The sequence below is a fragment of the Neolamprologus multifasciatus genome, chromosome 13 (genome assembly GCF_963576455.1).
Source record: "Neolamprologus multifasciatus chromosome 13, fNeoMul1.2, whole genome shotgun sequence".
NCBI classification, from domain to species: domain Eukaryota; kingdom Metazoa; phylum Chordata; class Actinopteri; order Cichliformes; family Cichlidae; genus Neolamprologus; species Neolamprologus multifasciatus.
Window position 1 is genome coordinate 23,435,578 of NC_140451.1, and position 14,459 is coordinate 23,450,036.

The 14,459-nt window shown below is 38.6% G+C and overlaps 1 protein-coding gene across 2 annotated transcripts in view; it reads right to left on the minus strand.

Annotated features, from left to right (window-relative positions):
* Positions 1-2,094: 2,094 nt before the first annotated feature.
* grid1a (glutamate receptor, ionotropic, delta 1a) overlaps positions 2,095-14,459 on the minus strand; it is a 278,394-nt gene continuing 266,029 nt past the window's right edge. The window contains exons 13-17 of one of the 2 annotated variants that reach the window (XM_085183758.1): positions 14,167-14,362; positions 12,573-12,739; positions 10,576-10,816; positions 6,678-6,819; positions 2,095-5,627 (exon numbers count right to left, since the gene is read on the minus strand). In XM_085183758.1, the coding sequence (XP_085039884.1) occupies positions 5,215-5,627; positions 6,678-6,819; positions 10,576-10,816; positions 12,573-12,739; positions 14,167-14,362 (1,159 nt within the window). In that variant the 3' untranslated portion in view covers positions 2,095-5,214. The remainder of the gene's footprint in view (positions 5,628-6,677; positions 6,820-10,575; positions 10,817-12,572; positions 12,740-14,166; positions 14,363-14,459) is intronic. The other variant, XM_085183759.1, reaches the window with a different exon arrangement.

Here is a 14,459-nt window from a genome sequence, read left to right on the forward strand (position 1 = left end):
TTTTGCATGTAAAACTCATCCATTTTGTGACTTTCATTAACACATGGTACATTATCTATATTTCTCATTAAGATCTTTTCCTTATATGCATATTCATTTAATTCACTATGCCTTGTGGAATGTTTAAAATTTGGACTTGTCTTCAAGATAAAAGTATGAGTAATCTCTTGTGGTGAAAATAATCTCAGTAGCTCCCCTGGAGAATTAGATTTTTGTCCACAAGCGAGAAAGAGCTTCTGCATGTACTGTATCAGATGTGGAGGTGAAAAAGGTCATGTCATAAGATGAGTCATGACATAAACTTGTCCCAGTGGACTGTTTGTGTTAGGCAAAAATGGGAAGTATGTCTGTGACAGGACCCGGCCCAGCTCTCAGAACAAGGTCAGTAGTTCCTTTGAGCACCGCCATAGATACTTTGACGCGCTGCTCAACATCGCATACGAGACTGGCAGGCATGATTACTGGACAGGAAAGGTGATGAGGGCAAATCAACAATCTCAAGACACATATATAAGCACAGACAGATCTCCTGGTTCAAGTATGCTGAAGTGCAAGTGGCTCTCAAACTTGAGGGAAGCAATTTTAAAGTCCTCACTTCCTTTTTGAAGTTTTTATCATTAGGGTCACAGTGCACTGAAGTAGGGCCACCTTGGATAGAAATCTTGGACAAGCACTCCTCCTCCATGGAAAAAAAAAAAGAAATCAGGCCAGCTGACACAACGGTAAACACAGCAGGGGGGTGCTTGAAGGGAGGGTTCATGTCCTTGCTTTTGCAGTAGTGACTCCTCAAGGAAGTTTCATTTGTTTTGTTCTGCCTTAACTAGAAAAGTAGAAGGTGACTCTGTGTGTTTTAGAGGGCAGACAATGGTCTACAATCCCCTCATCATGCCATGAGTGTGCTTCAGTTATTATCATCATAGCACTTAAAAATTAAAAATATTTACAACCTGACTAAAATATCGGTGTTAAGTAGGGTGTTTGGGGCCAAATTGGTGCACTGGTTGGTGGACCACATTTGCATGTGTGGTTGTACACCAGTATGATTATAATCTCTGTCTCTAACAGACTCCTTGGAAATGATTAATTCAAAATTCAAACAAGAAATATCACATTGCTTTTTTTTAGAAGACTATTTTCACCCTGTTTGTTCTTATAAAAGCCTGGTTTGCTTGGTTTAGTGGAAATTGATGCTTGAGTTTGAAACAACAGACTTGCTGGAAGTTCCTTTATGAGTCTGCAAGATTAGAACAGGGATCACCACTCTTATATACTATAATAGATATCAGCAATAAGCTGTATTTGAAAAAGAGTCACCGCACTCCCAGCCACAGGCTATGAGCATGTGGTCGTGGTCATTAGTGAGCTTCACTGTGAGTGAGTAAGACACAGTTTGCCAAAGTAAACTCGGGGGGAACAACTAGAAAAACATTGGTAACATCAAACCTAATCAGACACTTAAATCACTGTCACCCAGCTGAACATGGTCATTACAAAGAAGGTAATAAAGGCAAAGTGTACAAAGCTATCCAGAGGTCATAGCCATCCACGAGCCGGCAGCCTTGATATGAGCATTGAAAGGATCAAAGCAGCTACGGGGAAAATCATGGAGTTGAATGGAAAAGACAAAAGGTTATTCTGTTATCAGGTAAAGTTATAAGCATGCTTGAAAATGCTGCAAGTACCTGACATTTGTTTTACCCTTGTGTTGCCCTTGGGTCATTTTTGTCCTCTAAAGAAATCTTTTGCTATCAAAAATGTGTTTTTTATTCAAGTTATTCATTACTATGCTATGCATGATTGGAATAAGTGTTGCAAAGGCCCATATTTTCACACCATACTGCTTTCAAACATCTTTGATCTTGTATCACTGATGTGTGGGGTCAAGCAATGGTCATAACAACCACCACAACAACAACAGCAGGCAGCACAATGAGGAGGCAGGTGCTCTATATTCAATTAAATTCTATTTATACAGCGCCAAATCACAACAACAGTTGCATCAAGGTGCTTCATATTGTAAGGTAAACCTTACAATAATACATACACAAAAAGTATGCTCACAAACCTCCACTGCACTGGAGGCTTGTGAGCATACTTTTTTTTTACCATGTTGTGCAAAGCAATGACCAGTAGAACAGAGCATATATTGTCCTCTAGTATAATCAGAAGGAAGAATCAATGTTCGGGAAGATCCAGGGTTAGAAGATAAAGAAAATATTGTCAATATTTAGATCACATGCTACCCTTTCTCTGAAAAAGCACATCACCCACCTGCAGAAGTAGAAGAAGGCTATGAAGTGAAGGAAAGTGATGAAGAATCTGAACAATGTTCAAATAGGTTCTCGGGCATCCAGGACATGGTAGTCTGAGGAGCTTGGAAAGAAAGTGACTGGGCTTCTTGAAGTTTCTTGAATTTTCAGAATGTGAAACTGAAATAGAAGATGTGTCAGAGGACTATACATCTTCCATTTCAATTATGATGAAGACAAAGAATCAAGCAAGAAAGCTGAGACACAGAAATATTTGCAGTAATGTGAGGAAACACTGATCTGGTCTTCTATTCTTCCCAGTGACAGACGATGCATGACTCTCTCATGTGCCACAGAGAAAGACAATCTACCATGGTCCAAGCACATATGCCAGGTCCCATACTCCTTCAGTTGCTTTTCTACTTGAGTACTGAAAGCATTATACACAGTGTATTCTGCTTGTATTATGCTTTTTAACGTTCACATGCCAATGGATGCATCAGAGACCAAGTTGGGGTTCAGTAAGTTGCCCAAGGACTCCTTGGTAAGAACTCCAGACTAGATCACACAGAGATTGAACCAACAACCATTCAATTAGTAGATGACCTGCTCTACAGCCAACTCAATGACAAGCAAGGAGGGGCAACAAGAGAGGAAGAAAAATGGATCGAATGCAGCTGTAGGCATATGTGGGTATGTTGATTCTTACTGCATCTATCCAGTAAAGTTGCTACGACCAGTTTATGACATTCTGAGTCTGGTAGAGAAGTTTTAAAGGTGACACAAGATTAATCATAGAAGCACAAAAAGGATATAATTTCTTGATAAAGACACAATAGATGATCGTTGTTCATGACACAAACGTGCTCCCATTTGAGGTGATTGGAACAAGTGGGTGTTTCTCCTGCTGTTGATGTAAGATCCAGGTACTGATGTGACTGTGTTTGAGCGCCTAGTCCCCTTCAGAGGACTCTGTCCATTCCAACAGAACATCCCAACCGGGGAACTATGAGATAAAAACATGGGCAGTATGTGATGCCCGGTACAGCTGTACATGGAACATGCTAGTGTATGATGGCAAACCGTCTGGCCTGCAGTCAGGACACGTGAGTTGTCCCTAACATTGCAGAAGGTTTCCAAAAGAAAGCAATCACCTGTAACAACTTGTTTACTGTTAAAGCAACCAACTCTGGTTGTGAAATGATAATCACAATAACTGATGATTTAAATTATTATTTTTTTTACCCCAAAACAAAGGAAAAGTTCATTTAAATGAGGTTTTATCAAACTTAAATTTGAAATGGAATAAAGAAATAGTGTCAAAATGTTTGAATTAAGTTTTAATTAAAAGTGGGGGAAAAATCCACTTCATATTAATTAAGTGTCAATCAAACCAGATGGGGACATTTTTGACCCTGAAGACCACAGGTGTGATTATGTGCTGCCATTTAAAAATTTTAAATGCTTCAAAAAAACCTTTCTTACTAAAGTTCAACACACAACACTCTGTAGTTAGACAAAAAAGTCAAAATTATCTAAACAATTAAATATTTTATTGTCTCGTTTTATTTTCGCTCAAAAACTGAGTGTACTTTATGTAAACAAGGTCTGGTGGCCCTAAAATGTATAATGTAGGGTAGATTTTGTGTTAATGTGTTGGTCTTAAGTAAAACTAAGGTGTAACACTGAATAGATTGACAATTTATACTTTAAAAACAGTCAAATGAAGTGGGGACATTTTTGATCCCCGAGGACCACAGGTGTATGGAAATCGGGAGGACATTATGAGGGAGTCTGCTGGACCCACTTTTGTAAGATATCCTGTAACTTTGTGCACTTGGGGAATTGCAAAGTTTAGTAATTGTTTTTTATTATGAAAATACATTTTTTACATTACATCTGTATATGCGGGTAGTTTTTGAAACTGGCAAAAAAGTCAGAATTTACCAAGTTTATCTGTTGCTGCTTATTTCAATTCCATGTTATGGGAATAAGATTATGCCTGGAAAATGAAAGATTCACAAGGCTGCCAATATAAAATTTACGTTTTCTCTTTTAGCCTTATCGCCGCATACTGGTTGAACTCAACGCCATTTGTTCAGGTAGACCGCAGGCGCAACTTCTACACATCGAATGAGCAAATATCACACAAGGTTTACTATTTAAGACACTTTAGCTTGTACCTGCACATCTACACATCTTTAACCCTGTATCTGACTTGACTGTCTTTCTACATACACACAAAAAAGGGTGAACACTATCCGTCAAGTATAAATTACTGCAGATAGTTTTTCTTAAATCCAGTTTATTTTATGGAAAAATCCAGTAAAACAAACTAATAATATTGATCTAAAAACTAATTTATTGTTTCTAGTTCTTCAGTATTTTTTCCATTAAGCACAATTCTGTCGGTGATCACTTAAACATACAGACAATGTGACAATGATATTCCAATAATATATTCAAACGCAAATCTGGATGTTTTTGTATTACACTTTTTATTTTTTTCATATGAAACAAATCAGTTCTTCCATTGTGTTTTAAGTGTGAAATGTCTGTCATGGATTCTCACAGTACATTCAGTTAATGATCTGAAAGAAAACATCTTTGAACTTGGCACTTAGAAAACAACCACAAAGAATTGTCACCTTTATTCATTTAGAACAAAATTTACAAAGCCATTCAGTCATTTTTTAATACTTTTTTGTTTTTTAAACTCAACTGTTGAGAATATTCAAAATACACTTTTTAATGTTGCTTCTCTCGCTTTGTACTTACAAATATGTACATTAAAGTCTTTGTGTCTTTTCGTGTGTTGTCTCATTGGTAGTAAAAATCCTTTTTTTTAGCATTTTATTTATAGCTTGTCACACTGCCGGCACTCTGTTTAGCTCTTTGCTATTCTGTTTGAGCTCGAGTGTCTGTGAATGTTCGGCTTGCTTAAATGGATGTCCCGTGGCTGGCCTCACTGGCTTCTGGGATGGGTCCTCCTGGCACTGGTTGGTAGGACATTGGCATGGGTGTCTTGACTGGGCTCTGTCGGAAGAGCCCTCCGTTGGGTGCCCTGTGTTTGCAGCGAATAGAGGGCATGGTGGCACTGCTCAGGGGCAGGGGCAAGGTCCTGCCAGCGGACGCGCCCAGTGTCCTTCCTGCCCCATGACCCTCCTGGAGGAAGGTGGTCACAGAGAGTGGCGGTGGTCCGCGATGGGCTGGGTAATCCCGAACAGACAAAGCCTCCAGAGACTGGCTGGGTTGCATGCTGCCAATGTCCAGGGCAGAGATCTCTATAGACTGACCTGGCAGCTGCTTGTGGGCTAAGTCCTCGTCCAGGAGGCTGTTCAAACGTTGGTGGACCTGTTCCAGGTTCACTTCTTTGTCCTAAAAATAGATTGAAAGGAAGGCAGAGCCAAAGACCATGCATAGAATAAAAGAAGGCAGTAGAAAAGACGGTGGAGAGAGGTTTTAATGGAATGGAGAGCATGAATGTAATCAAAGAGAAGTGTGATAAAAAATAAGTGAAAATGAATGCAAAGTGAAAAGGGGTTAAAAGATTAAAAGAAGAAATGAGAAGAGAATAGAGAGTGAACGAAGACAGAGAAAGACAGGTTATAATAGTTCTTTCATCATAAGGATTATAGTTAGTAATCTTCAATACATGCAATGTTGTCTATTCTATCATCAATTACACAAGCCTAACACACATCTAATAATGTTTATGACTCTGAAGGATGCTGAAATGACACACTGGCTTATTTCAGCGTCATTCAAGAAACCAGAGCATGAATTAAAAATGTACTCAAATTTTTAAGCAGCTGAAATAGCTGAAATAGTAAATCTTAAATATGGTGTCATAAAGGGTAACGCCTCCACTTCACTGACATGGACTTAAAGGAAATTGTCACTTCATGCAGAAGTGTTTAAATTTTTTGCACAGTTACGTGACCACACATCTGCAGGAGGTGACTCTTGCATGAAAAAAATCAGCTGTTAACAAGACAGGCTCTAATGGACGCACAAACTATGTGAGACACTAAAGTGTAAATGGAGACAAATTAGGTAATGTCAGTTAATTGAAGTAAGCCACATTACTTTGAAGAATCTTTTCAAATATTCCTTTTTTTTAGACGGGGAACATACATATGGGACTGGGGAGAGAAGCCAAATAAGCACATAACTGTTTATCAGACACACATTTTCTAAAAATGGTTTTCATGCTTGCTTTTGAATGTTATTCTATAATCATGCACCCATTTAAGTTGAGGCAGACTGATGACAGACAAAACTAGACAGGCAAATAGCAGGAGAGACCATGGGGGTGATATGACGGATGAAGCAACTACAGTCTACCCCTGTCGGGCCCCATGCCCCGCCCTTTCGCCCTGTCACAGCCAATGACCATCCAGTACAGTGTGTCAGGCCTCTCCTGACCTGTGTCAAGAGCCACGGCCTCCTCCCAGTCTGTCTCTCTGTCAGTCCAAATGTCCCGCCTCCCTTCTGGTAAGGAGCTTGTTATGTCATTATATGTCAATGATCCAGAAACCCTTTGCAGAGCGTAATCCTTAGTCACCTGCTGGAGACCATAGACAACGATACATAACCAAAATGATCCCCGTGAATCCGGACATTGACATATAATTGTAATAAAGTACTACTTGGCTAATAAAAGGAATAGTTTGACAATTTGTGGAAATACTCTTATTGATATATTTTCTGAAAATTAGATGAGACAGATGTCAGTGTTGGTAATTAGAAACATAAACAGGTAAACTGCATAAACAGCAGCAGAAATGCATGAATTGTGTTTTTATAATTGATCTTGTTTTTAATTTTGTATCGTAAGGCAACACTGTAATAACAATTTTATGATAATAATAATTATTATCATTGTTAGTATTATTTTTATGGTAATCAAACTACAATTTTAGAAAAATACAAAGTGGTTAAACATATAATTCTGGCTTAAATGAGCACAGCTGCTGTAAGCAGCGGGGTGTTTTTGTGTGTGCGATAGCAGTGCTGTATGGATATTTGTGTGCTCAAAACATTTTTGTCAGACTGGAAAAATGTGACATAGATGCCGACTGTGTAAATTAATAAACTTATCAGGCTCACACCTCTATTATTAAGACAAGAGGTGAGAAAAGCCTGACAAACATATAACTACAACTGCATATTCTATTATTTCAGGTTTTTTCTTTTTGTGAATAAAAAGGTAAGTAAAGCCCTATTATTTGAAGCTACAGCCCCCCTGTCATTAAAGGGTCTAAGAGCAAGTAAAAAAAAGATTATATAACAAAAAACAGCTCAAAATCCTAAGTGTTGCTATGCAAGTTTTACATAAAACCAGAAATTACTAAACTTGTTTTTTTTTTTACTGCCTGCACACCGAGGTCCAACTTTCCCAGGAATGGACACACTATTTTTTAGAGAAGTGACTGATGAGTAGGTGGTGAACTTATTATGAATATAACCTGTTATTCAGCAGGTTAGGTGTGCTACGCAAGTTGCCAAGTAAGAAGTAAATGGCCTTTATAACAATAAAAACCCAGGTTTAAACCTCTGTTATGTTATGTTGCTAAACCTCTAAACTTGCTTTACAGTACAGACCAGATTCTTTTTAATATAGATGCCATATCCAAGATGATGTTAAAGAATATAATTTGGCATCGTGTGACTGAAATAAACAAGACTTATTTGATCTATTTGGTCAATAATTTAGTATTGAAAACTGCATGACTAGAAGATTTCTTGAATTTCATGTATTAATTCAGTATTTAATTATTATTAGACTTTTGCCTTAGCGGTGACGCTTTTTCTTAAAACAACTACATCCCATTCTCCATCGTTCACCTCGATGTTAACTATGCTTCCCTACATGAAGAAACTGGTGGGCGGCAGTATGCAGAGTGCATGTAGTGAGCATGATCCTGTGGCTTTAGACTGACTCTGATTCACTGACATATGCACCAGGTACTGGTGCATATGTTTCATGAATCCAAATGTGATTTTGCACATATGAGCAGAAATGAGAGTAAGCCAAGACTCGCTGTTTTTTCTGTAGCTAACCTGTGTTCTAAAAGAAGCATTTTTAAAGGAAAATTGTTGTGCCATCACGTTTCTGTAATTATTGACAACTAAGCAATTAAGTGTATTTCCATAATGTCAAACTAATTGGCCGGTGTGTTCAGGCTTGCAGCAGAGTTTTGTTTAAATGGCTGTCATAATGCCCACATATTGTATTCTTATGCTGTCATGGTGCCACAGAGCACTGCTTAAAACAATTTAGAATATAAAGTAATAGTCCACCCAAGTCTTTTGAATTTTAATCACTCCCTGTAGGCATGAAAGGCAATTAAAGTTTGTGCAGTGGTCAGCTTGATTTCATGACTGCTGAGCGGATTTTTTTTAACCACATCTCAAGGTAAACATCATATTGTTTTAGTAGTTTAATCTAACAAATACTAGAAAGTTTAAGTGAATTATACAACTTGACATAATGTTAAATCTTGGAAAGATTTTAAAGCTCGAAAGACAATCCAATTATGTTCTAAAAATGGCAAAACTAATATTTGTGAAGCGCAAACACAGAAATCCTCGCTGTGTTTGGTTTGGATCAACTACTTCACCATTTGGGTACTTATTAGTTACTTTTTTGTTCTGCCATGAAAACCTGCCATCATTGAATCCATGTGAAACCAAGAAAAACGACATGCTTTTCGCAGTCTAGAAGGGAGCTGTGAGACATGCTGTCACTTATCTTAAGAAGCAGTTTGGGTCCTATAGATAAGATTTTGTTCTTTGCGTCCTGCTGTTCATTACTGCTGTAGCCAATCCTGTGTTCATGATATCATACTCTACTGTCATAAAATGCTAGCTCATTTATAGCTCATTTTATGGCCATTTTTTTGGTTTGTTTGTTTTCCTGGACTGTACCAGTTGTGAGGAAGTACATTTTACTTTTTTATTATAGTTAGCAGTTCTTGTTTCTTTAATTTGTCTTCTTGTTTGTTTCAGTTTAAACTGTGATACAGAACAGTAAATTTATTAAAATAATTTGCCTGCACCTTTCCCACCTCACTGTTACCTGCATACATGTAACAGGTTTTGAATGAGTTGTAAACTGTTGAATTTGCCCTCATGCGCAATTGGAGTAGGAAATACAGGCCTCTAGAAATCTCCTTGAACTGCTACGATTCTTTATTTACCGCTCCCTATACATCGGAGATGCTGCCCAGCATCTTTATGTGCTTCTTTCTTTCTGCCTTAAATTCCCACACAGTCACATTTCAAGACTACAGAGCGTGTGTGTTTTACAGTCAAAAGATTTTGGGTGGCAACATCTTTCCAAAATATCAACAGCAATAAAGCACACAACCACGATTAGAGTTAGCACATCTTGTCTTTTTAAATAATGGCAGCGATGTTTGTGTAATGAATCTCACATGACAGCAATATGTGGTTATTAAGAGAGCAGCTACTGCTGTACACACAAAGACTGTGAAATAGAAATCATCAGCAGTAACTCAAACTCTCATATGCACCAAAAAGCAGCTTGGATGGAGTTTGATTTACTGTGTGTTTTCCAGGGCAGGATTGGGTCTTAAATGGGTATTCTCATCCAGTATTGTTGGACTGTCAAGTCAAACAGGCAGGTCAAGGCTCAGATTCTTTACTATCTGCATTTGCTCACACTTTAGTTTAGGGATCCATGTCAAGCCTTAGTTGTCTGGACGCCTCATGCAGAGGGGCTGCCCAGTCGACAGCAGCAAGATAAAGTCTGAGCTCTAAAGCATTAAGACTTGAATGGATTAGCTAAAGAGAGCTATTGTACAACTGAAGCACTTATCGACTCAGAAGTACAATTTCAGTATGTGGTATTAAATTTGCATGTTATCTTTTCACTGTGGGTCTCTCATGTGAGCACCAGTGACGGATTTTTTTTTTTTTTTTTTTGGCAATTAAGGATTCTTTGTGTCAGCATGAGAGAGAAGCCTCAGAGAAGTCCCTTACAAAGCACCCCAACCTCTCTCCCAACATGAGAAGGAATGAGTAGATTGATCACATGATGTCTGGACTATCATCAGGGGCACACCTATTATAACTGGGTGTACTGCAGCTCTACTAAATCGGGGCTGGTGTCAGCGCCTGCTGGATCCATAAAGTAGAGTGTGGCAGTGGCATCTCTGGGCAGGACCGGGGGGCCCGGGGGTCTGGGTCTCGACCGGGGCCTTGGTGGGGCAGGGGGACCCGTGGTGGCCACCATGGCCAGGTTCTGGGTTAGAAGGCCCGGGCCTGGGCCCTGGCCCGACGAGTTGTCAGTGGTCACCTCTTTGGGCTGCTCTCGTCGGCAGTGGTTGCTGTTCCACCACGTCTCCAGTGCAGCTACTAGGAGGGCCAGTAGCAACCCTGCGGCAAGGATGCAGAAGACGCCGGCAAAGCTGTGGAGACGCAGCGCCCGTCCCTCCGGCTGGGCTTCTGTGTGGCTCTGCAGGTCACAACGACCTTTCTTTGGCCACCACTTCTGCTTCAAGATGTCAAGATCCCCCTTTTCTTGAAGCTCCAAAATCCTGCTCAGAGAAAAGACTAAGTAGTTCTTTCAACACAGTAGGTGGAAATCTTCATGTAATAACCACAAGACAAATCCTTTGCTAACACTAATTCCAATTAAGTCCTAGGTAACTGAATGATAAAGGCAGAAGAGCAGAGAATTTTCACCACAATATTATCATGTAACAATAATTCAACGATATCTTGTAGCTCACGAAACGAGAGTAAATAACATAAAACAAAACATGGTTAATGTATTGCATGTATTAGCATTTCATTGTAACCTCATTAAAATCCCATAGAGGGTAAAGCTATTAAACACTGCAGTTCTTAGTTTACAGAGCGCAAGATGTGACACTGATTGTAATCAAGAATCAAAAGTTCAGTTCTATAAAAATGAAGCAAAGAAAATCAGAGCTTAGGAGTAATCAGTATCATATCAAACTGTATAAGCACAGAAACAAAGATGATCAAATACGAGAGTCGGCCCATTAGTTAGTGCACAAATTACAGGGTAAGGAATAGATGTATGCTGGGGAGAATGATGATGGCTGATCGCAAACACAGGCGAAGCAGTTAGGGTGTCCCACTGGAACAGTTAACTTTTTGCACAGTCATTACTCAAACTGTTCAACAGTGACTGACATTTATGCATTTTGCAGAAGCCTACACATTCATTCACTGCAAAAAGACATAAGCAGATATACTGCCAGAGTTATTTATATACTTTTATACTCGTGAAGTGTCTCAGCCTCACCCTATGTTCAAATATTCCCATTTCTCTTTCTGAAAGTGATCAAACATCTTTCACTGAAGCACTGTTTGTGGCAGATTAGTCTTTCTTTTTGAGTTGGTGCTTGTCGAGAGTTCATGTTTTCACATCTAATTAAATATTAATTTTCATAGACAAACAGAGAGTGCCATGGAAGTCGAGAGCGTGTTTATTCCTGGGGAGAAAGTTTCCTGCCCTGCTTTCAAATTTTAAGACATGAAATTACTTGTCTGTCCTTGAGCCAAACGCAACAGACAAATAGTAAAAATATGCTTCAGATAGAGGCCAACAGTATAGAGACAGAATCACAAAGTGCTGCACATAAGATTACAAGTCATGAAAAGATTTAAAAAGAGAAAATAAAACAGGCATAAAATTAACCAAAAGCAGTTTTAAAAAGGTAAGTTTTGAGTTGTTTTTTAAAAACAGCTACTGAGTTCCACAGTCTAGGGGCCACAGTGGCAAAAGCTCTATCACCCTTAGTCCTCCTCTTAGTATTTTTTATAGCAAGTAAGCCCTGATCAGATGACCTCAGAGACCTGCTAGGGACATAGGGCTGTAGCAGATCAAAGATGCAGGCTGGTGCCAGTCCGTGCACAGCTCTGTAGGTCAAGACCAGGATCTTAAAATCAACTCTAAATTTAACAGGAAGCCAGTGTAACTGAGATAATAATGGTGTCACATGTGAGTACTTGGAGGATTTTGTCAAAAGCCTAGCTGCAGCGTTTTGCACAACCTGCAGACGATCCAGAGAACCTTTGTCATAACCTTTATCATAAATAACATGTTATGATAAAGTAAGAAATATGCACAATTAGTTTGATCATCTATTTAGAAGAATCCCTTAAATGAAGATGAGTATATTATGAATAAACCTCTACCATAACCAAAAGAACTGATGCCTAGACCAATAAAAATGAAGTTTCAAGGTACTGAACACGTTAGATGTTACAGCATTATTGCATCACTGGTTTCTCTGCTGTAAAAAAGCATCGTATACATACTTCTGTGAGAAGATGTCTCTGTAAGGACTGCCGTGCTGCAGGGCCATGCCATAGCCTCTGGTGCTCATGCTGTTTCCCGCTATAGTTAACGTGCAGTCGTCGTCTGTCAGGGCAGCATACTCTACCACTGCCATGTCCCACAGAAAGGCAAATGACTCTCGCTTCGCCTGCAAAAGTTCCATCACAAACACAAAAAGAGACGCACGTGGTAATTACATAAAGACATGCTTAACTGCTTAGTGGAGAAATCTTAAATGACTTTTTAAAACATTTTCTTTAATCATCAGCGATCGAGAATGCTTTGTATAAACAAACAAAAACTGATTAGATAAAGTGCAAATGATATTTGCATTACGGTTCTTTTAAGGTTAAGAGTAGACTATTTTACTGGAGAAGCGCACGGGAGGATATTTTACTCAGACAAAGCAATGAGCAGTCCGAACACTAGAGCTAAATATTTGCATAGAAATTACCGTACATTTGCCCACTTACACTAAACACTGAAAACATTATGAAAAAAACTAATATTCCTTATTATTTTTTTCTGGATTTGCAATCTTCACCTAATAATACATTTTGAGACACCCAATCATAAGCTGGAGTTTGAAAATCACTGTGTAGAAAATGTAGAAGAGCCACAGCTGAATCTGTATGGATTTTTATTTATGTATTCATTGTTTTGTACACAGTCCTGACTTTTCCCTCCTGTGGTGTCCTATATCCTACATCTTCCAGAGAAAGACTGTCCCTGTAATAAATTAAGATGAACAACACAAAGAGCCACTGGGTTATGCATACACACATTCCAATCAAACTATGGCTATATATTTATATATATACACATATATAAAAACTGCAGTATTTTGTTTAAGAATGAAGAGCAATGCAGTAAGTCAGTAACTGATTAAAATTAGCTTTCTCTCGTCAAATTAAACTGAGACTAGTTTTCCTGTGATGTACGCATCCTTGCATTGCCTGGCCTGATTACACTCGATCCAATTATCAGCTCAAATAATAAAGCTGTTTTGTGTCAAGTGCACATGTCAGAACCCACTGTAATTTATCTAATTATTATTGTTTAGTGTTTGCGTTAAAGAACGAGATGACAGAATGCACAAACTATTCATTTAGCCGCACAGGCAGTTTGTGGGAACAATTAGAAAAACTTTGCAATTTGTTAGATTAAAAGAATCACTTTTTTACCTCCATGCTTCTGTTAGTCAGACATGCATTTGTTTTAACTAATTCTCAGCTTGTTCCTACACTGTGGTGTGAGATAAAAAAAAATGCAGTGAATTGCAAGACAATCCCTTATTGAGCTGAAGACATTACAGATGTTTTTAATTAATTCATTTATTTTTTGTGGCTAGACAAATCCTTCTTCAATGCCTGCTTCTTGTCAATATTTTGCTGTGCATACATTTCCTTTTTGGGAGTGACCTGAAATGAACTGTTAGATTGCCAAGGCATTGTTAAAACATCGTCCTGTGTAAAGCAAACCTTTACAGAACATCTTTTTTTTTCTTAGAAACAAAATGCTCTTTCCCCCTTGAAATTGAACATTTTGTTCATAAAGATAAAAATAAATACTCACCTTCTTGATACCCTCTGAAGGGCTGGATACAGAGTTCTCAAAGCCATTGTTTTTGTTAATGACTTTCCACAGCTCAGCATATGTGCTGTCCTGCTCCAGAGGGTTGGTGCCTTTGGCCCTAAAATACTCGTACACAGCCGAGTCTCTCACCGTCCCATAAACTAGGTCCACCTGCTTGGACAGGTCCTGGAATGATCTGCATGGTCATATGAGTGAATTACTTACTTTGTTTAAAGATAAAAGAAGAAAACATACAGTAACAGTCATAATAATTGAAACATTATAACATTAGC